The sequence below is a fragment of the Nycticebus coucang genome, chromosome 6, assembly GCF_027406575.1.
Source record: "Nycticebus coucang isolate mNycCou1 chromosome 6, mNycCou1.pri, whole genome shotgun sequence".
Classification (NCBI taxonomy): domain Eukaryota; kingdom Metazoa; phylum Chordata; class Mammalia; order Primates; family Lorisidae; genus Nycticebus; species Nycticebus coucang.
Window position 1 is genome coordinate 32,022,491 of NC_069785.1, and position 27,982 is coordinate 32,050,472.

Below are 27,982 nucleotides of genomic sequence, written 5' to 3' on the forward strand. Positions count from 1 at the left end.
TGAATGCTATTATTAAAATGTGTGATGTCGATCTATATGTAACATTGTATAAATATTTCACAATATACTACTGGGTTAAAAACAGTCTATATCATGTGACTCCATAATATAGTTTTTTCTGGTAGAATTTTGGAGTTATTTTATTTTAGCAGTCTTTCTTTCGGTATTCTGTTGTTTTCTAACTTAAAACAGGGATAACTTTGTAAGTGCATGTAAAGATTGTGATCATGTGGTGAGGTTGAAAGGACCAAGCTAACTTCATTTTGTTAAAACTAACTCCATTTTGTCTCACAGCCTTCACTGACCCCACTTTGCCTCACAGCCTTCAATTTACAGCTGCATACTAAAGGTGATAGGCAACCTGCTTCCTCCCCCACCTAACCAATCCAGAAGCACCCCTTTGTTTCAAGCTGTGTACACCCACCCGCTGCACAGGACCATAAAACCCTCCTGCTCCAGAGCTCGGGGCATGGATCCGTTGTAGCGGAGACCCCAGGAGTCCAAGTTCGAACTTGCAATAAAATGGCTTTTTTTGCTTTTGCATCGGACTCGGCTCCCTGGTGGTCTTTGTGGGGGATTTCAAGATCTGGGCACAACAAGGTTCTGAGAAAAATCAAGAGTTTCATTTCACCTTTGTGTTAAAATTTGTGGTAACACTTATCCTGGGCATATCACTCCAAGTTATTCATGGTGCAGCATGAGTCAAGGGGAGAAGTCCAAGAGGTGTAATTGCAGCTCTAGAGCAAAGCTCAGGCTTTGAACAATGCATAAATATGTGCAGAGTGAACCGGAATCATCCAATGATTCATGTAGATTTGGTTGTTTCTGAACTACTTTAAAGTCAATTTCCACTTTAATGTAATCACCACAGAAAATATTTTTTAGAAAAATATCTTTGGCCAAATAATCTAATTCAAGAATGAATAATTGATGATAAGATGCTTTTGATGAAAGGCATGTTTAGGTATGTTCTCTGAGCCAGAGAGAACGTTTTCCTTAGAAAGAAGTTCTCCCTTCTAAACCCTCATCTCTGCTGACAGCTCCTGACTCTTCCTATCCATGCTGTGACTCTCACCCGTGTTCTTGCTATGTGTTCACACCTGGGGGATGCCTTATGTTGATGAGAGGTTTTTGTAGGGCTCCTGCACGCACCTATTTCACTGTGGCTTCCCTCAGAGCACAAAAATACATTGCTGAGTCTCCAAACTGCAAGGCTGCGATGGTGAGACTGATAGAACTGGTCAGTTGCTGGAAGTTCAGAGAATACCGACCATTGGTTGCATTCTGCTCATCAAAAGACTCCTGAAGAATAAGCAAAACTATTTCCCCATTTGGCAGTTGTTTGTACCAGAATAAATAATAACTGAAAGAAATAGCTTCATATACACAGTCCAAGGTCACGGCCTTCTCCTCCAGCATAGATATTGCAGCATGGGATTGAGTTACCTTCTGGGACATGCCGAATCCTGAGGGGAAAAAAGGGAGTGGGGAGAGAAAGCAAGAAAGAAGAGAGAGGGAGGAAGAGAGAATTAGATGGATTCTTTATGAGGTACCCATGGCATTGTAAGAAACTAATGCGGGACAGGACTCTGATTCCCTCAACCATTATGCTACTCTCTTAAACCACACTAGATAATACAACAATCTCATTCTACCCCATTCTGGGAAGCTAAGAAAAGCCTGGATCCTGCATTTGTGGCTGTCCTTACTATTCTTACCAAAGCAGATGGAGGCTGTGACAACTCTCAGAAGGAAGGGGAGCAGCATGTTGGAGGTTGTTCCTCTGAGTGAAATGGCTTTGCTCAGTTTCAAACTTAGATCATAGATGGCTACCTGTGCCTGAGGGGGCATGAGCAGTGACTGAGCTGCAAGATGTTTCTGTGCCACAACAGGAAATGTAATCTGCTGATGTCAGTTTTCCTGTGTTATGCCAAGGCTTTTTTTTTCATGAGACTCTAACCTGCTTATTTGGTCTTATTATAATTCAAGGGACAGAAATTATATGTGGATCTGCATCTGAGTTAAATTAAATAGAAAGGCATTGATAGTTCAACCATTTGCTATATTTAGTCCATGCATCAAAGATGGACTCATAAATTTCCCAAGAAATACAATTCTGGGTTATGGTGACTACTGACAACAAATTATACTTTTTTGTCTCCATATACAATGAAATATATTCATAGATTTTTCTTCCAGAAGGGAAGATAAAACTGCTCACTCCCAATCATTATAACTTTCTTCCTCCACTCCAAGGAAAATTCTGGGAAAATTTACATTAAATAAAGTTCCTCATCTTCTTAACGGTGCTACAAAGTTTCCTGATTAATAAGATTTGTCCAGTTCCATGTGTCAAATAGCAGTGACTAGTAAATCTGTGCTGGAAAAAAATGTGGCTTTCAAATATTGCACCCTGTATTCAAATCGAGTGCATCCAGACCACCAGACCACATGTTATTTGATATCATGAATGAAACAATTCAGAAATTGCAAGTGCCCTTGTCAGTTCACTGCTACAGGTATAGACAAAGGATTTTTCACCGGGAGCATCTTTATGTTTTAGCAGCATGAAAGGCCATGATTAATATTCTTGGTGTCAGGGTGCTGATTGATGACTGTGATTCAATTAACTGCAGCTTTTAATTGTCTATTTGTGTTCTTTTTCTTCAATAAATATTTAAATTTACTGACATTTGAAGTCCCTCTTTCTTTTCTTTTTTTGTAGAGACAGAGTCTCACTTTACCACCCTCAATAGAGTGCCATGATGTCACACGGCTCACAGCAACCTCCAACTGCTGGGTTTATGTGATTTTCTTGCCTCAGCCTCCCGAGCAGCTAGGACTGTAGGCGCCCGCCACAGTGCTCTTATATTATGAAAAAATAATGTATTTTCAAGTCCAGCATGATTTAAATAGTGGTAAAAGTACCAGAAGGTGGTTGTCTCTAAGAGGAGGAAATTGACTAGAAAGGGGCAAAATGGAACTTTCTGTGTTATAGAGTATATATAGTCCTCAGAACATGGTAAACTGAACGTGTAGGTGCATTTCATTGTATAAAAATGTACCTCAATAAAAAAATAAAATACACAGAAGGAAAAATGAGTTTGCCAGATTTCTACAGCTGTTGCAGAAATTTGTTTGCAGAACAGCCGTGGTCCCCAGGGTTATAACCTGGCACCTACCCCCAATCCCTTGGACAACTGCCTAGGACTGAGAATCAACAAAGATGACCTGGACATTAATATGCCTGCAGGGCTAAATATACAAACATGAAATGATTAAAGAAAATGGAATATCCTTCATCTCTGAGAGTAAAGATCAATGGCTACACTTAATTATACAAATAAATCTCATAAAGTTAAGATTGTGGAGAATAAACAATATGCAACAGCACATACTAAATGATCCCATTTACATAAAGTACAAAACTATTCTTTGCACCCAAATAACTATTATTTGGGCTGGTAGAAATAGGGCACAGGTACAAGAGTGGCCTGGGATGTGGGCTATGCCCATTTTCTTAATATGGGTGCTAATTTCATGAGCTTTTCCAATTTGCGTAAATTTATCTAAGTCTAGGATTACACAGGGAACATTTCTCTATACTTCAGCTATGTTGTTTTATTTTTGGTTCATTTTATTAAAGTATAATTGACATAACAAAATGCACAGATATTATTTATTCATTTTAGTTAGATGAAGAATTTTATACATCTGGCTTGGCGCCTGAGGCTCAAGCACCTAAGGCGCCAGCCACATACACCTGAGCTGGCGGGTTCAAATCCAGCCCAGGCCTGCCAAACAACAATCATGGCTGCAACCAAAAAACAGCCTGGCGTTGTGGCGGGTGCCTGTAGTCCCAGCTACTTGGGAGGTGGAGGCAGGGGAATCACTTGAGCCCAGGAGTTGGAGATTGCTGTGAGCTGTGCTGCCACGGCCCTCTACCCAGGGCGACAGCTTGAGGTCTCAAAACAAAAAAAAAGAATTTTATACATCTGTGTAATCACCACCTAAAACAATAAATAGAACATTTGCATGATTCCAGAAAATCTCTCTTTGCCTTTTTGCAGTCAAACCTTCCATCCCAGAGGCAGCTATATTTTTATTACTATCACCATAATTTAGTTTTTTCTGGTCCCGAATTTCATAGAAGTGGAATTGTATTTTGGGAGGAGGGTGTGCTTTCTATTACTGCTCAGCATAAGGTTTTAAAGACGCCTGAATACTGTTGTGCTATCTGTCAGTAGTTCCCTTATAGAGTAATAGTTCTTCACTTGGCTGTACCATAATTGTTCACACATTCTCCTATTGATAGACATTGGAGCTGTTTCCAACTTGTGAGAAATATGCTCTTCCAAACATTTGAGGGCCTATGTTTTCACTTTTCTCTGCTAAACACCCATGAGTTTACCTGCTATGTTCCCAGTGTGATTGTGACATTTTATGATCCCACCAACACTGCATGAAAGGTGCAGTTGCTCCACATATTTGCCAATAAACAATACCTTGTTTTTAGATCTTCTAGCAGAGGTAAATGGCATCTGAGTGTGGATTTCATTTGCATCTCCCTAGTGACTCATGATGTTTAGTCAATTTTATGTAGTTGTCTTAATCTATTTGGTCTGCTAAACAAAATACCATAGATTCAGTGGCTAATAAACAGCAGAAAATATATTTCTTCAGGACTGAGAAATGTCAGATCAAATCACCAGGAGATTCAGTGACCAGGGAGAGGCCTGCTTCCTGGTTTATGGATAGTCACCTTCTCACTGTGTCCTCATGTGGCAGAAGGGGCAAACTCTCTGGGGCCTCTTTTATAAGGGTACTATTTCCATTACTCAATCACTTTGTAATGGCCCCACTCCAAATACCATCCCATTGGGGTTAGATTCTGTCATAAATTTGTTCAGTACAGTCGTAGCCTTGACATCCATTTTTAGGCCTAACATAAGTCGTGCTCTATCACCTTTGGCCTCGTTGAAACTTCCCCTCCCTGTGTGGTTGCTCCTCATTCCCCTAACCCAAAACTCAACACATCCCCCAGCTGCTGACTTCCCCCTTTGCACACCCCCACCCTCTCTCCCCACCTGCTGGTTGAGCTCCCTGCTGCCTCCAAACTTCTCTGCTTCCTGTTGGCACCCCTACCCTCTCTAGGACCTATGAGTAATAAATTTCTATTATTTTACACATTTTGGTTTCACTTCCTCATTATGTATAACCTGACCCACATACCTAAACTTAACTTTCCCCACTGTCAAGCCTCTCCTAGACAGGGGCTAGTTTGTTTTATTGCTACTCACAAGAGAGACACCTCAAAACCAAATTAGAAAGAAACCATAACGAATTAAAATCACAACAGGTTCCAGCATATGAATTTTGGAGCACACAAATATTCAGCTTGTGGTAGTACTTACTGGTCATTCCATTTACTTGTATTTTATTATTGTGGTAGCTTTTTATTGTTTTGTTAGAGTTCTTTATATATTCTTGAAATAATACTTTCTTAGCTATTTCTCCCTAGAATATTTTTTCAGATTCTGGATTATTTATTGATTTTCCTAATATTATCTTTTGATGAGCACCACTTTAAAATTTTACTCATGTCCTATTTATCTATCTTTTCTTTCCTTTTTTTTTTTTTTTTTTACATTTACCAATTAATTACAAAGGATATTTTAAAGAATACAAATAAAAAGCCAGATGAAGAGATAGATGCATATGACCAGGTCTGGAAGGGTCTCAAGAACAGGAGCTTCAGTCCCCAAGGAGTTGGGGTAAGCCACCCTGTCCTAAACATGAATAAGTGTTATTCACCTGCCTGTAACCCTCCACGTGTTCAGCTTCCTCAAAGCTCTCCAAACTCTGTCCTTTTGGATTTTTATGGAGGCTTCATTACATAGGGATGATTGATTAGACTGTTGGTCATTGATGATCAACTTACCTTTTAGATCCACTTCCTCCTCAGAGGTTGGGGGCTGGGTTGAAAGTCCCAAACCTCGGGCGGCACCTGTGGCTCAGTGAGTGAGGCGCCGGCCCCATACGCCAAGGGTGGCGGTTCAAGCCCAGCCCCGGCCAAACTGCAACAACAAAAAAAAATAGCTGGGGTTGTGGTGGGCGCCTGTAGTCCCAGCTACTCGGGAGGCTGAGGCAAGAGAATCGCTTAAGCCCAGGAGTTGGAGGTTGCTGTGAGCCGTGTGACGCCACGGCACTCTACCGAGGGCGGTACAGTGAGACTCTGTCTCTACAAAAAAAAAAAAAGAAAGTCCCAAACCTCTAATCTAGCCTTGGTCTTCCATCCCCCATCCTGAAGCTACGTAGGGACCGCCAACCATCAGTTAATTCATTAGCATACAAAAATACACTATTTTGTTTTTTCTAAGGATTCTAGGAGTCGTATGCCAGGAATCAGAGTCAAAGACCAAATATATAATTCACACTAACATAGTCCACTCCCAGTCTCCAAACCCAAATCCCTATATCAAAAGGACATACAACTTAAAAGATACTGGCATGTTACTAGAATAGCATTCAGTCATTAATAATTAGTCCAGTCTATCATAATGTATGAATATTTCTCAGGATGAAGCTACTTAGGTTTGCAGGCTTCCACTCGATCTTGTCTAAAAGCAGGAGTAAACAACACTTAACCATGTGTGGGAGAGGGTGGTGTACCCCAACTCTTTGGGGAGTTGTCTTGGTAAACACAAGCTTCACCTTTTAGGCATCTGGTATAATTGAGCTAAGAGACAGTGTCGTCTTTTGCTCTAAGTCTGTTTTGAGGTGTGAATGTAATATTGGATTTCCCTCAATCCATCCCTTATTTCTTCCTTTCTTCACCCTCAGTTTCTATTTCTCCTTCTCTCTAACAATAGCCCAACTTTTTACCTTTGGAAGGGACATTAGAATTGCCTCTGTGCTGATCTGGATTGCAGGTAGCAATCCTGGTCTAGCAAGTACTTCCTCCTCATTCAGCTAGAGTAAGATTACCTCAGTGCAGAACTAGTGGGCCATCTTACTATCCAGAGATATAGTTGTATAAAAACCTAGGTAATTTCTCGCTTAGGAAGCATCCCTGCTTCCAGTGCTTGTAGCTACTGCTTTGGTCCCAGGACCACTGCATCATGTCAAAGAGAAAAAGATTTTGAAGTGATTTAGGGGAGAAAAAAAAACATATAGTCATTATACCAAGATATTCCTCTCTGGGCAAGAATTGGGTAATCATACCAGCATCCCCTTTGCTCCCTCTTTGCCAGATCAATCAGAAAAATAGTGGACAATCGAGTGGGGACACTCCTTTAGTTCTAGTCACACTGAGTGTGACCACACACTTGTGTAGGCATGTAAGGGACATCTGGGATAAGGAATGCCTAGGTAGCTGGTACAACATCATTTCTAGATTGTATGTAAGGGGTGTCTTGAAGAGATTAGCATTTGAATTAGTAAACTGAGTAAAGAAGATCCACCATTTGTGGAGGACCAGGATAGAAGGAAAAGGTAGAGAAAAGGAAAATTCTCTCTTTCTCACAGAGATGGAACATTGTCTTCCAGGAATAGGTGTTCCTGGTTCTCAAGCCTTCAGACTTAGACCAGGACTTGCACTACTAACTTTCCTGGGCCCCCAGCTCGCAAATGGCAGATCATGGGACTTCTCAGCCTCCATAATCACAGGAGCCAAACCCTTGTAACAAATCTCTGTGTATATCTATCTACTCCTATTTGTTCTGTTTTTTTGGTTTGTTTGTTTGTTTTTTATGGAGAATTCTCATTAATATTTAGGATATTTTTAAAGCTCAGGACTCTTAGGAAGAAGATTCTCTCATGTATATTGTGATATTCCCAGACCTGGAAAGCTGCCTATCCATACTATTTCATGAATGGATTCAGTGTAACTGGGAATAATAGCTTCTTCAAATGGTGTAATTTACTATCAACTAAATGGCATTTCTAGGGTGTTGCCTGTGGCTCATTGGGTAGGGCACTGGCCCCATATACTGAGGGTGGCATGTTTAAACCTGGCCTTGGCCAAATGGCAACAAAAAAATAGCTGGGCGTTGTGGTGGGCGCCTGTAGTCCCGGCTACTCGGGAGGCTGAGCAAAAGAATGACCTAAGCCCAGGAGTTGTAGGTGAGCTGTGTGACACCATGGCACTGTATTGAGGGTGATAAAGTGAGACTCTGTCTCTACCAAAAAAAAAAAATGGCATTTCTAATTTAGTCCCGTTACAGTCCTGCATTGCCTAATGATGGCATACATCCTGAGAAATGTGTCATTAGGCAATTCTGTCATTATGCCAACTTCATAGAGTGCACTTCCACAAACTTAGATATTATAGTCCACTACCCATCTAGGCTCCTGGGCTATATGGCATAGTCTTTTGCACTTAGACTGCAATCCTATTAGCAAGTTACTATACCAAACACTGTTAGGTGACTATAATGCCATGGTAAGTATTTGTGTATCTAATCATATCTAACTCAGTAAAGGTGCACTATGCTATGGTACAAAAGATAAAAAAAATATTCATATGTGTTGGGCATGTGAATGGGCCCAACTTGCAGGAAGTGCCTCTGAGTGAGTCATTGAGAGAGAGAGTAGTGAGAGTTAATGTGAAATCCTGGGATGTTACTATACACTACTGTAGACTTTATAAGCATATTATCAAACACTTTTGTTTGATAATAAATTAACCTTAGCTTAATTTTTTTACTTTATACATTTTTTATTTTTTAAACTTTTTGACTCTCTTGTAATAACATTTAGGTAAAAACACAAACACAGTTTACAGCTATACTAAAATATTTTTTCTTTATACACTTGTTCTATAAGCTTTCTTCTATTTTTAAAACTTTTTAATTTTTAAATTTTAAAAATTAAATTTTAAACTAAGACACAAACTCATACATTATGTAGGTATATACAGCGTCAGGGTCATCAGTTTCACTGTCTTCCACCTCCGCATCCTTGCTCATTGGAAGGTTTTAGGGGCAATAACACACATGGAGATGTGGTCTGCCATGGTAGCAATGCCTTTTGGAACACCTCCTGAGGGCCCACCTGAGACTGTGCTATAGTTAATCTGTTCCCAATAAGTAGAAAGAGTACACTCTTAAATAGTGATAAAAAGTATAGTATAGTTTTGAGATTTTGTGATGTGGGCTACTCTTACTGGATTTAGATGATAGCTCAAAGTGGTTTTGATTTGCATTTCTCTGATGATTAAGGATGATGAGCATTTTTTCATGTGTCTGTAGGCCATGTGCCTGTCTTCTTCAGAGAAGTTTCTATTCAAATCTCTTGCCAATAGTGAGATGGGATCACTTGTTCTTTTCTTGCTAATACATTTAAGTTCACTATGGATTCTGCTTATCAAACCTTTGTCGGAGCCATAACCTGCAAATATTTTCTCCCATTCTAATGGCTGTCTATTTGCTTTACATACTGTGTTCTTGGCTGTGCAGAAGCTTTTTAGTTTGATCTGGTACTAGTAATGTATTTTTGGTGTTGCTTCAATTGCCCGGGGGGGGGGGGGTCCTCTTCATAAAATATTCTCCAAACGGAGGGAATTGGTTGGACCACACCTATGGTGCATTTTACAAGGGTGCACGTCAAATCTACTAAGTATAGAGTATAAATGTCTTAACACAATAATTAAGTAAGTGAGGTAAAGGCTATATTAACCAGTTTAATATAAATATTTCAAATCGTGTATAAAATCAGCACATTGTACCCCATAAATGCATTAATGATACAACTGTGATTTAATTTTTAAAAAGTATAGTATAGTAAATATACACACAAACTGGTGACACAGTTGTTTATTTTCATTAGTAAGTATTATGTAAAGTACACAACTGTATGTGCTATACTTTTATATAACTGATAGGTTTTCTTACCCCAGCATCACCACAAATTTGAATAATGGATTGTGCTATAAGATTATGATGGCTATGACATTAGTTGGCAATAGTAAGTCTTTAACTCTTTTAGAATCTTACAGAACCATTGTCATATATGTAATCTGTCATTGACTAAAATGTCAGTCACATCACTATATACACGTACACACATATAATGTGAATACATATGTATGTATATGTAATGTGAATACATATATGTGTGTATATGTGTATATATACATTAGAATAGCAAGACTGGAGAAAACTCCAACTAATGACATTTTAAAAATTCAGTTATTGGGAGAGAGCAAGATGGCGACCGAGTAACAGCTTCCCTGCATCTGGGCACCGTGAGTCTGGGGAGATAAGACTCCAGGCATCTCTGGCTGGTGGGATCTGCCTATAATCATCCCTTTGAGGATACAGGGAGTCAGCGAGAGACTTCTGGACCCCAAAAGGAGGAAAAAAACAGTGGAAAACTGGCAAGTGGTTGCACGTGTTCAATCAGTCTAATCCCACTGACAGCTGTAAGTACAGTAGCAGCAAGACTGCAAACCAGAAAGGCCTTACCTATGAACTGTTTTGGTGTTTTTGGACTTGGCACTCAGTTGAACTGCCTTGGGGAGAGCTTGAGCAAGAGTGTGGAAAACTTTGGGCATTGTCTAGGGCCCCAGACTGAGCTGCTGAGCCAGACAGTGCTAATAGTGTTTGGCTATGGGCCGCAGGGAGCCATTGTGAGAGAAGTGCCATCAGGATCGCAGAGCAAGGATCAGGTGGGAGCTAGTAACCTAGTGACTGAGCAGCCTAAAGGTGGGGACTGAGCTGCCTTACAGCCATAACCCTCAGGGGCAGAGTGAGACCAGTTTTGGCACACTGGATAAGTGGATAGCCACTACAGCAGTGATCCCAGCGACAAGCACTTTCCTGGGACAGCTTCTGCTTAGCAAGTTTAGAAGTTTAAAGTGCCTTTTAAGAGGGCTGAAGAGAGATTTAGGGTGTCTACCCTGTGGGGTTTCAGAAATCAGCCGAGGCCTCTAGTCGTATCAGCATTGTGATTAACATCTTATACCCCAGAACCACACCTGTTGCCCAGACAATATTCAACAAGATATATATACTGCTTTGTTTTTGGTATTTTTTTGTTTATTTTGATGTTGTTGTTGTTTTGTTTTTTAATTTAAACCTTTTCCAAAGAGATTTTTTTCTTTTCGTTTTTTTCATTGTTTTCTTTCTCGATTTTTCTAGTTTAAATACAATTTCCCATTGCTGCCTCTTTTAATAACTAGAACTTCATTTTTGCTAGTATTCCTACCCCTATTGTTTTGTTTTTCACCCAATTTTATCCCGTACAGTTTTCTGTTTGCTTGTTTTGGTTTGATTTATAGCATTTTTGTCTTTCCTCTCTACTTGGTGGAGGTGGGTTACTGGGTCCAATCAGGTTAGAAAAGAGCTGCTGACCTCAGGGAACCACCCAACCGGGCACCCCCAGAGGTGGGAGTTGTTTTAAGCCTGTGTCAAAGTACCCTACGGTACATTTATATTGCTCTGTCTTCCTCTTTCTGTGCCTCTCTTCTTTTTCTCAATATTCCCTTTTACCCACCTCCTCTCCTTTCTCTATTTTCTATTCGTTCTTTCTTTCTTTCTTTTATCCCTTCTTGCTCCTTAACCTTCTCGTCCATCTGGTCCTCTACCAAAAGGACTCATCGAAACCTTAGTCCACAGGCATGGGAACTTAAAGAGCAAGAGGAAGTGAAAGGAAAATTAGGGCAACAAAACAGATAAACAAAATCACTTATGAGGAAGAATCAGCAGAAAACTCCAGGCAACACGAGAACCAGTCCAGAACAACCCCTCCAAGGGACCATGAGGTAGCTACTGCGAGAATTCCACCTATAAAGAAATGTTAGAAATGACAGAAAGGGAATTTAGAATACACGTGATGAAAACAATGAAGGAAAGGATGGAAACAATGAAGGGAACTGCTGATAAAGTGGAAAATAACCCAAGTAAATCCAAAAACAGAATCAAATAAGAGATGAATGATATGAAGAATATAGAAAGGATATAGCAGAGCTAAAGGAACTGAAGCAGTCAATTAGGGAACTTAAAGATGCAATGGAAAGTATCAGCAACAGGTTAGACCACACAGAAGAAAGAATTTCAGAGGCAGAGGACAAAGTTCTTGAGATAACTCAGATAGTTAAAGAGGCAGAAAAGAAGAGAGAGAAAGCAGAATGTTCACTGGCAGAATTATGGGACTTTATGAAGCATTCCAACTTACAAGTTATAGGAATCCCAGAAGGGGAAGAAGAATGCCCCAGAGGAATGGAAGCAATACTAGAGAATATTTTAAAAGAAAATTTCCCAAATATCACCAAAGATTCTGACACACTGCTTTCAGAGGGATATCAGACCCCAGGTCGCCTCAACTCTAACCGAGCTTCTCCAAGACACATTGTGATGAAACTGTCCAAAGTCAAGAAAAAAAAAAAAGATTCTGCAAGCTGCCAGGAGTAAGCGCCATTTGACCTACATGGGCAAATCCATCAGAGTGACTGCAGATTTCTCTAATGAAACTTTCCAAGCAAGAAGACAATGGTCATCTACCTTGAATCTACTTAAACAGAACAATTTCCAGCCCAGAATTCTGTACCCTGCTAAGCTAAGCTTTAAAATTGACAGAGAAATCAAATCATTTACGGATATACAAACATTGAGGAAATTCGCCATAACAAAGCAGCTCTACAGGAAATACTTCAACCTGTTCTACACACTGACCATCACAATGGATCAGCAAGCAGCAAAGAACTCAGAAATTAAAGGACAGACCCTAACCTCCACACTGATGCAAAAGATAAAACTAAGCAATGCACGCTCACAAAATAAGATGAATGGAACACTACCACACTTATCAATTATCTCAATAAGTGTTAATGACTTAAATTCCCCACTAAAGAGACATAGATTGGCTGACTGGATTAAAAAACACAAGCCTGGGCAGCACCTGTGGCTCAGTCGGTAAAGGCGCCGGCCCCATATACCGAGGGTGGCAGGTTCAAACCCGGCCCCGGCTGAACTGCAACCAAAAAAAAAAATAGCCGGGCGTTGTGGCGGGCGCCTGTAGTCCCAGCTACTCGGGAGGCTGAGGCAAGAGAATCGCTGAAGCCCAGGAGTTGGAGGTTGCTGTGAGCTGTGTGATGCCACGGCACTCTACCGAGGGCTATAAAGTGAGGCTCTGTCTCTACAGAAAAAAAAAAAACACAAGCCATCCATTTGCTGTCTGCAAGAAACACACCTGGCTTCAAAAGACAAATTAAAACTCCGAGTCAAGGGTTGGAAGACAATTTTTCAGGCAAATGGAATTCAGAAGAAAAGAGGAGTTGCAATCTTATTTTCAGATACATGTGGATTTAAAGCAACTATCAACAAAGACAAAGATGTTCACTTTATATTTGTCAAGGGAAAAATACAACAAGAAGACATTTCAATTCTAAATACTTATGCACCAAATTTCAATGCTCCCAAATTCTTAAAACAGACCTTTCTCAGTCTCAGCAATATGATATCTGATAATACCATAATAACACAGGACTTTAACACTCCTTTTACAGAGCTGGACAGATCCTCTAAACAGAAATTAAACAAAGATATAAGAGATTTAAATGAGACCCTAGAACAACTATGCTTGATAGACACATATAGAACACTCCATCCTAAAGATAAAGAATATACATTCTTCTCATCACCCCATGGAACATTCTCCAAAATTGATCATATCCTGGGACACAAAACAAATATCAACAGAATAAAAAGAATTAAAATTTTACCTTGTAACTTCTCAGACCATAAGGCAATAAAAGTGGAACTCAACTCTAACAAAAACGTTCGACCCCACACAAAGGCATGGAATTAAACAACCTTCTGTTGAATAACAGATGGGTGCAGGAAGAAATAAAACAGGAAATCATTAACTTCCTTGAGCATAACAACAATGAAGACACAAGCTACCAAAACCTGTGGGATACTGCAAAAGCAGTTTTGAGAGGAAAATTTATCGATTTAGATGCTTACATTCGAAAAACAGAAAGAGAGCGCATCAACAAACTCACAAGAGATCTTATGGAATTGGAAAAAGAAGAACAATCTAAGCCTAAACTCAGTAGAAGAAAAGAAATATCCAAAATCAAATCAGAGATCAGTGAAATTGAAAACAAACGAATCATTCAGAAAATTAATGAAACAAGGAGTTGGTTTTTTGAAAAAACAAATAAAATTGATAAACCATTGGCCAGACTAACTAGAAATAGAAAACTAAAATCTCTACTAATCTCAATCAGAAATGATAAAGGGGAAATAACAACTGATCCCACAGAGATACAAGAGATCATCTCTGAATACTATCAGAAACTCTATGCCCAGAAATTTGACAATCTGAAGGAAATGGATAAATATTTGGAATCACACCCTCTCCCTAGACTTAGCCAGGAAGAAATAGAGCTCCTGAACAGACCAATTTCAAGCACTGAGATTAAAGAAACAATAAAAAAGCTTCCAACCAAAAAATGCCCTGGTCCAGATGGTTTAACACCAGAAGTCTATCAAACCTTCAAGGAAGAGCTTATTCCTGTACTGCAGAAATTATTCCAAAAAATTGAGGAAGAAGGACCCCAACACATTCTATGAAGCAAACATCACCCTGATACCAAAACCAGGAAAAGACCCAAACAAAAAGGAGAATTTCAGACCAATCTCACTCATGAATATAGAGGCAAAAATTCTCAACAAAATCCTAGCTGATAGATTATAGCTTATCATCAAAAAAGTCATACATCATGATCAAGTAGGTTTCAACCCAGGGATGCAAGGCTTGTTTAACATACGCAAGTCCATAAACGTTATCCACCATATTAACAGAGGCAAAAATAAAGATTATATGATCCTCTTAAGAGATGCAGAAAAGCATTTGATAAAATCCATCATCCTTTTCTAATTAGAACACTGAAGAGTATAGGCATAGGCGGCACATTTCTAAAACTGATTGAAGCTATCTATGACAAACCCACAGCTAATATTTTACTGAATGGAGTAAAACTGAAAGCTTTTCCTCTTAGAACTGGAACCAGACAAGGTTGTCCTCTGTCACCTTTACTATTCAACGTAGTGCTGGAAGTTCTAGCCAATACAATTAGGCAAGACAAGGAAATAAAGGGAATCCAAATGGGAGCAGAGGAGGTCAAACTCTCCCTCTTTGCTGACGACAGGATCTTATACTTAGAGAACCCCAAAGACTCAACCACAAGACTCCTAGATGTCATCAAAAAATACAGTAATGTTTCAGGATATAAAATCAATGTCCACAAGTCAGTAGCCTTTGTATACACCAATAACAGTCAAGATGGGAAGCTAATTAAGGACACAACTCCCTTCACCATAGTTTCAAAGAAAATGAAATACCTAGGAATATACCTAACAAAGGAGGTGAAGGACCTCTATAAAGAAAATTATGAAATCCTCAGAAAGGAAACAGCAGAGGATATTAACAAATGGAAGAACATACCATGCTCATGGATGGGAAGAATCAACATTGTTAAAATGTCTATACTTCCCAAAGCAATCTACCTATTCAATGCCATTCCTATTAAAATACCAACATCGTACTTTCAAGATTTGGAAAAAATGATTCTGCATTTGGGATGGAACCAGAAAAAAACCCGTATAGCTAAGGCAGTTCTTAGTAATAAAAATAAAGCTGGGGGCATCACCATACCAGATTTTAGGCTGTACTACAAAGCCATAGTCATGAAGACAGCATGGTACTGGCACAAAACTAGAGACATAGACACTTGGAATCGAATAGAAAACCAGGAAATGAAAGTAACATCTTACAACAACCTAATCTTTGATAAACCAAACAAGGACATACCTTGGGGGAAGATTCCCTATTCAATAAATGGTGTTGGGAGAACTGAATCTCCACATGTAAAAGACTGAAACTGGACCCACACCTTTCCCCACTCACAAAGATTGATTCAAGATGGATAAAGGACTTAAATTTAAGGCTTGAAACAATAAAAATCCTCAAAGAAAGCGTAGGAAAAACACTGGAAGATATTGGCCTCAGGACAGACTTCATGAAGATGACTGCCATGGCAATTGCAACAACAACAAAAATAAACAAACAGGACTTCATTAAACTGAAAAGCTTCTGTACCACTAAGGAGACAACAACCAAAGCAAATAGACAACCTACACAACGGGAAAGGATATTTGCATATTTTGAATTGGAGAAAAGCTTGATAACTAGGATCTATAAGGAACTCAAATTAATCCACATGAAAAAAGCCAAGAATCCCACATGTCAATGGGCAAGACACACGAATACAACCTTCTCTAAAGAAGACAGACAAATGCCTAACAAACATATGAAAACATGTTCATCATCCCTATCTATTAGAGAAATGCAAATCAAAACCACCCTGAGATACCATCTAACCCCAGCGAGAATGGCTCACATCACAAAATTTCAAAACTGCAGATGCTGGCGTGGATGTGGAAAGAAGGGAACACTTTTACACTGCTGGTGGGACTGCAAACTAATACAACCTTTCTGGAAGGAAGTATGGAGAAACCTCAAAGCACTCAAGCTAGACCTCCCATTTGATCCTGCAATCCCATTACTGGGCATCTACCCAGAAGGAAAAAAATCCTTTTATCATAAGGACACTTGTACTAGACTGTTTATTGCAGCTCAATTTACAATCGCCAAAATGTGGAAACAGCCTAAATGCCCACCAACCCAGGAATGGATTAACAAGCTGTGGTATATGTATACCATGGAATACTATTCAGCTATTAAAAAAAAAATGGAGACTTTACATCCTTCGTATTAACTTGGATGGACGTGGAAGACATTATTCTTAGTAAAGCATCACAAGAATGGAGAAGCATGAATCCTATGTACTCAATTTTGATATGAGGACAATTAACAACAATTAAGGTCATGGGGGGGACAGAGAGAGGGAAGGAGGAAGGGGGTGGGGCCTTGGTGTGTGCCACACCTTCTGGGGGCAAGACATAATTGCAAGAAGGACTTTACCTAACAAATACAATCAGTGTAACCTGGCTTATTGTACCCTCAATGAATCCCCAACAACAAAAAATAAAATAAAATAAAGTAACATAAAATAAAATAAAATAAAATAAAATAAAATAATTCAGTTCTTGAAGTTGGTGAAGGGGAATAAAGAGAAGTTTCCATTATCAGAAAAAAATTACAAAGTTTCCACTATCAGAACAAAATAAGAAATACTTCATCCAGAAACACAACTATGGGAATGTACCTTAAAACACCTGTGAAAACATACAGAGGAAATCCAGATGGACCAGGCCCGTAGAATCCCACAGTGGAAAATGCACGTGGGCAAGAGCGTGGAGGGGTTAACAATCAGGATCACAGGAGAAACAGCATGCAAATCAATCACCTCCTGAGGCTGCTCACTGTGGGCACCCCCTGTGCCCCTCAGGGTTTGTGCTCAGCTCCCCCTGCAGGCCCTCTCACTGTGTCTGACAAAGCGCAGTAGTACACAGCCGAGTCTGACACTTGGAGCGAGAATTTCTGCAGGTGGAAGGAGTTGTTGCTTTTAACAAGATTGGCCCAAAACCCTTGATTCTCTCTCTTCTGGTTGTCTATTGAGCTCTTCAAGAGTACTTGAAGAGCTTTATTGTGATACTGGACATACCAGAAGAGGAAAGAACCTGAATAAGTGGCCTGGTAAGTGCAGTTCAGGATCATAGGTCCCCCCTCTGAGAGTGTAACCGTGCCTTCTGTCTGGGTCACTGAGTCTCCATTGCTCCTCCCTAAAAAAAAAAAAAAAAAGGAAAGAAAGAAAGAATTTTGTTATATGGAGCAGAAGGTTATCACTATTATAGGAAAATGAAATCTCATTAAGGCTTAAGATAAAAATATTACTTACGAAATATTAAAATCACAAGAACTGAGTAAGTGACAGAAAGCATGTTGGTAGAAATAAATGATCCTTGCTCCTTGCAATACCTCAGACCTAGCAGGGCTAGTCTCCGGTGAGATTTGCTTAACAGTCTGTCTTGCGACTTCAATGAAAACAGGCGGGTGAGACCACCCCCCACCCGAAAGCACATACAAGCCACATCCGAAAAGGCGGCGCCCTCTGGTGGTTTCCGTGCAAAATGCATCACAGCCATTTCTTAGACTGTGTTTTAGTAATACTAATAAAATATATTGAACAGAAGGTAGATAGTAGAGAGAATGGAGTAACACTCTAAGAAGAAAGTACTCAACATTAACTTTATAGACTAGCTATAATTTCCAATGCCTTTTAAAGTAATACAACAAAATTCAACATCCAGCAGTGTAAAATACATAACATTTAGCACCCAATCAAAATTATCAGGCATGTGAAGAACCAGAAAAATATAATCTATAACTAGAAGAAAAATCAGTCAATTGAAACAGACTTAAAAATGACACAGATTACGGGCGGCGCCTGTGACTCAAAGTAGTAGGGCCCCAGCCCCATATGCTGGAGGTGGCGGGTTCAAACCCAGCTCTGCCCAAAAACCACACACACACACACACACACACACACACACACACACACAAAGCACAGATTAAATAATTACTATAAAAGGACTTTAAAACAATTGTGAAATATATCTATTAATAGTTAAGGATGTAAAGAAATGTAGGAGAAAGATGAAATATATAAAAAATCCAAATAGAGATTGTAGAAATAATTGATAAATAAATGAAAAATAAGTTGAATAGGATTAGCAGCAGATTAGAAGCCAGTGGGAAAAAGCTAAGGGAACTTCACCAAAAAGCAGTAGAAATTATGCAAAATGAAGCAAAGAGAAAAAGGATTGAAAACAGAATATTGTCCTTGAGCTGTACAAGCTTGAGTGGTAAAATATGTGTGTAATTTGAGTTTCAGAAGAAAAAATAGAAAGAAAGAAAAATATTCATGGAGGGTCCAGGCACAGTGGCTTATACCTGTAATCCTAGCATTCTAGGTCAAGGTATATGGATTGCTAGAGCTCAGGAGTTCAAGACCAACCTGAGCATGAGCAAGACCCTGTCTCTACTAAAAATGGAAAAATTATCCAGGCATGGTGGTACACACTTGTAGTCCCAGCTACATGGAAGGCTGAGTCAGGAGGATAACTGAGTCATTGAGTTTGAGGTTGAGGTTGTTGTGAGCAATGACGATACTACAGCACTCTAGCCTGGGCAAGAGATTGAAACTCTATCTCACAAAAATCTTCTTTTTTTAATTTAAAAGAGGAAACATATTTAAAGAAAAAATTGCTGATAAAATTTCAGGCTTAATTTTAAATTCACAGATAAAAAGAATTATAAATAGTATTACTTCAAGGTTCATCATAAACAAGTTTCTGAAAACACATAATAAAGAGAAAATCTTAAAAGCAGCTAGGATGGATTGGGGAGAAGACCAGAAAAGAATACATTAGGGTCAAGGAATCAAAGCTAAGAATGGCAGCCAACTTTTCATCAGAAACAATGCATGTCAGAGCTCAACTTTTTTTTTTTCCCCCAAATTCTCACTTTGTTGCTCTGGGCAAATACCGTGGCATCATAGCTCACAACAACCTCAAACTCTTGGGCTCAAGCTATCCTCTTGCCTCAGCCTCCCAAGCAGCTGGGACTACAGGTGCCTTCCACAATGCTCAGCTATTTTTAGTAGAGATGGGGCCTCACTCTTGCTCAGGCTGGTCTGGAACTTCTGAGCTCAAGAAATCCACCAGCCTTGGCCTCCAAGAGTTCTAGGATTACAGGCATGAGTCACCAGCCTCAGAGCTCAACTTTAAAGTGCTAAAATAATTTTAAAAATTATTGTTTAAATGGAAAACTATAAAACTATGTTGTAGAGTGTTTAACTTATGTAGAATAAAAATGGGTAACAATAGCACAAGGGATGGAGGATAAATGTAAATTTATTACACTGTGCAAAGTGATGAAATATTCAAAGTCAGACTGCAATAAATTGAATGTATAAACTATGAAGCATGCGTTCTCAAACTTGTTGGTCTGAGGACCCCTTTATATTCTTACAAAGAGATTCCAAGGAGACTTCAAAGAGGTTTGTTTATGTGGAATGGAGATAGAGACAGAGATAGAGGTAGAGATACATTCTATTAACTATGAAAGTGATGACATTATATAACTCATATTATGCAGTCTCCGGAAACTTTGCATATACAGCTAGAGACTATGAAAGTGAAAAAGGCAAATAATGTCTTACTGTTGTTACAAAAATTGTTTTAGTATGCCAGATTCCCTGAAAGGTCTTCCTCAAGTTCCCTGGACCATACTTGGATGACAGCAATCTTAACCTTCTGAGATCTAGGTAACCTTATTTTAGTAATTTGGTCCTTGAAATGATAACTTTGTTTCATATCACTGTTCAAACTTAAGTATTTTCTTTTAGAAAACCAGGTTTTAGATGTTTAATGTTATAACCCAGGCCTTCTCCACTCCAGAGGCATTTAGCTGGACTTTAATTGTATCCTGTTTGTTTTATTAGGGATTTCAGGAATCTTAGTTAAAAGTATTATTTTCTAGGTGTTTGTTGGATTGTTTATCTAGTTCCTTTGTAATTATTTGTGCTAGTAAAATAAGCCTGGCAGAAGATTTAAAAGGATCGTTTTCATAGACCATCTTTCTCTAAGATTGGGTTTAGTTTATACAAGGTATGATTGTGTTATAGTGAGATGTCAAAACATAAGCTTACATAAACCATTTTAAAGTATTGGGACTTTGTCACTGCAGATGGCTATGATTTATTTTCTACACGGGCTCTGAGGGGTAGTGTCGTCAGAATGATAACAACAATTGTAATTAAAATCAGTTGAACATAAGGATAATATTCAAATGATAAATATTTATGCTAAATAGATTTTCCCACCAATTAAAATTCCTCAGACTCTTTTACACTTACTATAATTATGATCATGAGTACAGTCACCATGCTGACAAGATTCCTGGGTAAACAGACAATCTACCTGTTCTTAAACAATTGTGCGTGCTCAGGAATCCCTAAGCCCAAGTATTTCCAGAAGTTTGGTAATCTACAATGTGCTAAGCTCTATAAAATAAAACCCCCACATAATTCAAAACAAAACGTAATACTTCCCTCAAATCAAGGGAAGAACAGATAAGTAAATTAAATCCTATTCCCCACCTATATTCCTGCTAATGTTTGGAAGGAAGGGTCAGACTATAGATACCTGACATATTTAGCACTAGGCAAATAAAGCCTATTTGAAGATCTTATTTACAGTGTCCAAATTTATTTTTGTCTTTGCATCTCCCTCTCCCTCTCTTACTCCTTGTATCTCAGTGTTTAACCTCTAAGGCTCAGGTGTCTAAGGTCAAGGGTGTGGGGTATAAGGGACCATTTACCTTCAGGTTTCGGTGCCCCAATACCCATCTAGTTTTTTATTGCATTAGTTCTCTGACTAGCTTCCAGAAATATTTAGTATTACGGTTTTGGAATAAAGAAAATTACATTTTATATTATGCATTTTAAGTGCTATTAAACTAATTTTTAGAAACAAAAATTTCCCCACTTTGCTTGCAAGTTGAATTACTTGAGGAAGAATGGTTTATGGAATTTGATCGATTTGAAATTTATTTCATTGTAATTAAATTATGGTGCTTATAGCCTCTTGCTGCTACCTCTGATAGCCTCCTTGAAACTGTTTTCAATATGGAGCCTAGGATATAAATGTAAAATTAAGGCTGCTGGACCTTAAAAGGGATCTTCTTCTTGTCTCCTCCTTACTCCCAGAAACTAAATATTTTGGAGATTCAGTGATTGTTTCTTTGAAGAACTCTATTTCTGCTACAAACATCCTATAGAGCAGAGGCAGTATACATTATCAGTCCTTGAGCTGGGTGGGGACAAATGTTGAAATAAAATTATTCAACTGTATAGTGCCCCATAATTCCTTATCCAGTGTTGTGAAAGATATAAAAGTGTGATCACATTTCAAAAATGTGTAAGCTCATGGGGGTGATAATGTATAAATTCATATCTAGGTAATTGGTATAGAGTTTGGATGAGAAGAGTGGGATTTATTTTCAACTGAATACACTGGTTCAAGTCAATTCATCCCCCTAAATCTCCATTCTTTAAATCTGCAAAATAAAATTAATTCTCTATACTTTGCCTTGTTCACAATGTTATTGTAATGAGGGAATGAAATAATGCTTATGAGAGTGAGTTGTAAAATTAAGTGGTACAGTTAAAAAATCATTGGGTAATATCAGAAGAGAGAGATCACCATGGGTGAGAATGACCAGGGAATTCTTCTGGAGGAATAAGATCTGTTCTGGTCTCTAGGATTTGGAGGAAGAATGATGGCAAGCGTTCAGATAGATGTGGTGATGGGAGCAAAGGACTACAGGCAGAGCTCTTTAGGCCAGTGAAAGTTTCCCAGCATCATTCTTGAATCAGACTTAATCTGATGAAGCACAAAGTTCCTGTCAAGATTGCAGAGGCCATCAAGAGCTACGTGGAGTGGTGTGTTTGTTTGTTTGACTTCAGATTAATAAGAGGGTACAAATGATTAGGTTACACTGCATTTCTAAGGTAAAGTTCAAGTTGTAGTTGAGCCTTTCAGCAGGGGATGTACTGTATACCCTTACATTGTGCACCTTAGGTGAGAGTTTACTAATCCAACACCTTCTTCCCCTTTCCGCTTTCCTTCCTCCTCCTCCCCCTAACTTGAATATAAGTATTTAACTTTACTCCTCCAGGCAAGGGATCATTTAAGGTTGTTAAATAGGGAACTGGTGTGGTTGATGCCGTATTTTTTTAAAAGGATAAGTCAATCACAAGGAATGAGGCAATTACTGGGAGAGATCCTAGGAGAAGGAGGCCAGTTAAAAGGCTGTGAAATGCTGAAAAGCAGGTGTGAAATGCTGAGGAACTGAACCAGGGCAGAAATCAGCAAGGTACAGAGAGCAGGTCAAGTTCCACCTAGTAATATATTGCGTTCTTGGATTTGGGAGCAGAGCATCTTTGCAAGTACTCATAAGTATCAAAAGCAGCAAAGTCCTTTATTAAATGAACGCTTATTAAGTACCTGTTAAATGAGGGCTAGTGTGAAGGGCGAGGACATGAAGATGGATAGAATGAGAATTGTGTTCTCAAAATGTATTCAATGGGGTGGATCAGGTTTATCTTTTTAAACTTTATTGATATATAATATACAATCAGAAAAGTGCAGAGACCTTAAGTGTAAACATTGGTGAACTTTCATGAAGAGAAATCACCCATATAACTCGCACCCACATTGGGAAACAGCATTACCAACATCCCAGAAGCCTCCCTTCTCAATTGCTATGTTGCCTAAAGATAACCTCTGTCCTTACTCTTCTGATTTATTACTTCATGGACCAGTTTTGCCTTTTTATAAACTTTTTTCTGTCTAACATCTTTTACTCAGTAATATTTGTGTGGTTTTTTTCCACACTGAGCAGATAGCAAATTTATTTAATTTCATTGCCATGTAGTATTTGCCTATCATAATTTTTTTTCTTAAAACTTCTGATGGACCCCTGATTTTTTCTAGCTTTAGGATATTATAATTACTAATTTAATAAATGTTCCTATTCCCTTACATGTTTTATGATTGAACATATGTTACTTTTGAGGGCATGTACATAGAGTGGGATTGCTGGGCCATGGGGAACACATATGTTTAGCTTTAGTAGATATTGCCAATTGCTTCATTATACTTTCTCCTAGCTTCCTAGAGCAGGTTATAATTCTCATCCCATTCACAAGGTACCTTGCATTTAAACTGGATATCTTCTTTGCCAATAATTATATCACCTTAAGGAAGAGATTAATTCAGCAATCAATCATATTCCAAATATATTTTAAAAGTTTTTATCCACTTATAACATAGGAGAGGAAAAACCTCCATATATAAAGATTTAGTATTGGACAAATCATCTATTAGTTGTATATTTGTTCCGGGGAAAAGATTCCATTTTTCCATTAACTTTTATCTTGACATGTGGAACTTTCAATACTATGAAAGACTGAAACCAAATCAGTTTGAAGGCTGGTATGAATATTGATCATATCTTAGAGCTGCAGTCCCCAAGCCCCAGTCCATGGTACATGGCCTATTATGAACCAAGCTGCACAGCAGGAGATGAGTGCTGATGAGGGAAGCTTCATCCATATTTACAGCTGCCCCTTATCACTTGCATCACTGCCTAAGTTCTGCCTCCTGTCAGATTTAGAGCAGCATGTGATTCTCACCAGAGAGTGAACCCTACTGAAACTGTGCATGTGAGGGATCTAGGTTGCGGGTTTCATTTGAGAATCTAGTGCCTAATGACCTGAGGTGGAGGCGAGGTGGTGATGCCAGTGCTGTGGACCAGCTGCCAATACACATTATCATAGCTGAGAGGTTTGACTGCACAGAGACCACAGTAAATCAATTGCTTGCAGATTCATATTAAAACCATCCCTCCAGTCCTGATCCATGGAAAAATTGTCTTTCACAAACCAGTCCCTCATGCCAAAAATGTTGGGGACCACTGTCTTAGAGTATTTCTTGACTATTAGAAAATATGAGAAAATGTACCTTAATTTACCTAGAGGAACTAAAGTAGCCCCACTGGCTACAGCACTTTCATGTCAAACATGGGTCACCTGCTGCTTCCCTGACAGGGCCTGAGGCTTGTCAGGAGGGCGGGTACTGTTGGAGAGACAGTTGAAAATGGAGGTATTTACCAGGGGGCATGTAGGTCCCCTGTTGTGGTTATTTTCAAGCAGTGCCAAGATGTCCCCAGCCTTATCAGTGAGTTTAGGATCTCTCCCCAAAAACATGTCAAGAAGCAGTATGGTTTTATAAAAAGAGTTCCAAGTTGATAATCTGGTGTAGTCCCTTAACAAATTCTACCTTCCATAGTAACAATGGCTATCATGAATTGAATTTCTGCTATGTCAGGATGGTATAAAATTATGTATCCTTTAATTCACATATATGATTTTAGTTTTCATCTCAATTTCATAGGGTAGATTCTGCTATCATCATTTTACAGATAAGGAAACTGGGGCATCAACAGGTTAAAGAACATGTAAAAAGTCATTCTGATGAAGATGGCAGGATTTGAATCTAGCCAATTTCTACTGGTAGTTTTATTAAAGATATTTTCAAATGCATGTAAAAATATACATTCAGAACAGTGAAACTCCATGTACCCATCACTAACTTTCATTAATTATCAATTCCTGGTCAGACTTCTCTGAACCAAATTTTTTTTGGTTCAGAATCCACCAAAAAGTCACCTATTATGATTGATCCATATGTTTTTAAGTTTCTTTTAGTCTATAGGTTCCCTAACTCCTTTTAATCTATAGGTTCCCTAACTCCATTTCATTCTTTGTAGTTTATTTTTGAAAAAAGTATGTTTGTCCTGTAGTTTTTCCATACCATGAGTTTTGTTTATTGTGTATGTGTTATAGGTTTAATATCTTACTCTGTTTTTTGTGCTTACTATAAATTGGTGATTGGATATAGAAGGTAATATCTTCCCCTTCTTTTGGAAGCCCATTGAATTGAGTTACCATTTCAAGTCCAGCTAATTTTGTTTTTCTCTATTTAGAAATGCTGAGGGAGACTGGAAATTATGGAATAATGATGGTGTAAAACATTAGGGATTTCGTCTTAAACCAGAAGAGAATACACACTTGACATTGTAGTGGTCACTCCCAAAGATATATTACTCTGATGGAAAATTTTTCTCTTTTCTAAAGAAAACTTTAGTTATAAAATAAAATGGAAAGGTTTATAAAGCTTCCATGTGTGGTTGTGGACCTGTGTTAATTTTCTGGAAGAAGATGGGCATGAGAATAAGCACAACAAACATGTAGGTGGCAGACAGGTTGAACTAGGGAGTCAGGCGAAAGGCGACTGCAATATACAGTAACACGAAGTGAGATGAGGAGTACAGTTCAGAGCTTCCTGATATCACACATTATATGTACCTAATATTCGTTTTCACTCTTCTAGAAAAAAAAAAAAAATCCTTAGAGTCCAGAAGTTATGTAAACTAAGTGATTCAGGACCCTGGACCGCTCATCAGCTTAATCAGCTCTGTGTGTGTGCATCTTGAATTGAGTCTGCAGTGAAGATATCTTGTGCAAGATCAGAGGCTATGAGACATGGGGCATGAGGTTGACTAATTTCAGGGAACACTTGAAGAGAGAGAAGTATCTTTAGGAAGTAGCAGGGTTAGAGCCTAAGGGTCATTATCAGTCACCTTATTCACAGGAGCTGGAATAAGCCTCTGTCACCTGTGCTGACACAGCTCCTGCCTCTTCCTGTCTGTGATGGAGTCACTCCCCAGTGACACTATCTCTTGTTGAGGTTTTTGTAGGGCTCTTGCAGGCACCTGTCTCACTGTGGCTTCTCTCAGAGCACAGAAATACGTAGCTGAGTCCATGAACTGTGTGGCTGTGATGGTGAGGCTGATTGAACTGGTAGATTTCTGGAAGTTCAGAAAATACCGACCTTCTGTTTCATTTTGCTCTTTAAAAGAGTCCTGACGAATAAGGAAAATCATTTCTTGACTTGGTGGTTGTTTGTACCAGAACAAGTAATAAGTGGTGTCGCGGGTTTCATACACACAGTCCAAGGTCACATCCTCCTTCTCCACCACAGAAATTTCAGGCTGAGTTTGAGTTACCTTCTGAGCCATGCTGGGTCCTATAAGAAAGAGAAAAAAAATAGACTGATCCCTTTTTTTCCCTTTTTTGTAAACCTGGGAATATAAGAGGTGAAGTGGCTTAAGATCAGTGCTGTCATTCCTTTGCCCATTGTCCCTCCTTTCTAAGCATCATTAGACTATAATGTTCTGCCTCTCCCCACATCAGTTGGAGCTGAAGGGAGCCTGAGTCCTATGCTGTGGTCATCCTTACCAAGACAGATGCAGGCAATAACTGCCCTCAGCAGGCTGGTGATCAGCATGTTGGTAGCTTTTCCCCTGAGTAAAATGGCCTATGTTCTGTTTTCAACCCAGATCTTAGTTCTGCACCTTGCACACAGTCGCTGGGCTGTGTGGTGCTTCTACCAAGTACAGGAAATAAAGCTAGCAGATATAGGACAAATTTAACTGTTTTTCTACATGCTTCCTGCGTAGGTGGGAGGTGCTAGGCTTCCCTAAGTGCCTATTTTGTCTCATTATAATCTATCGGACTGGAAACAAACAGCAGTTAAATCAAATTATGTTCAGCTAATTCATCTTTGATGGAAAATATGTAACTTACAATTTATTATGAGCTCTAGTCAATGCATGGGTCAATACAGTTACACATCCTTTGGTCTCATACCTGCTTCCTTTTCTCCAGACAGAATTGAGGTGAAAAGTTTTGACTCTAACAGAAAGACAAAACTTTAGTCTCGATCATTTTCCTTACCTTGCCAGTTATGGAACCCAGTGAAAGTTATGCAAGAAATATTTTATTGTTAGTGAATGATTTTATATCATACATCCTGAGTCACAAAATCTGTCAAGTGTGTGCCACATCAAGTAACAGGGAAATACAAATACATATATATGACATGTATATATGAAATATATATTTATATGGGGAGATATATATCCACATATACATATACACACATATACATATGTATATGTATGTATGTTTACACATGCATTTTTTATGTGTAAACAAAGATAAATTCCAGAAATTCTACACAGTGCCCAAATACAGGAATTTCTGTTGTAATTCAAGATATGCATTCCTAAAAATCATCCTGGCCTTTCAAACCACACACATTAATTATTGTATAAATTAGGATAGAGGAAACCCCCAAATATACAATTGTAACCAGAGCATTATTAAAAATGATATAAATCATATTAAAAACGCCAGTAGAGTTCAACTGCTTACACATTTGTTTATTGTATCATAGTCAATAAAGGCTTCAGATTTTTGGGATATGACTTTTACCCTACTAATTACAGGCTAATTAGAAGTCATGTATTTTTAATAAGA

The 27,982-nt window shown here is 38.7% G+C and overlaps 2 gene segments (V, D, J or C); both read right to left on the reverse strand.

Moving 5' to 3' along the window:
- Positions 1–27,982, reverse strand: part of LOC128587405 (T cell receptor alpha variable 8-3-like) — a 624,669-nt gene that overhangs the window by 499,408 nt on the left and 97,279 nt on the right.
- LOC128587403 (T cell receptor alpha variable 19-like) lies at positions 1,141–1,834 on the reverse strand. The segment is given in 2 exon segments: positions 1,141–1,466; positions 1,719–1,834. Coding segments are annotated over 2 exon segments (363 nt in total).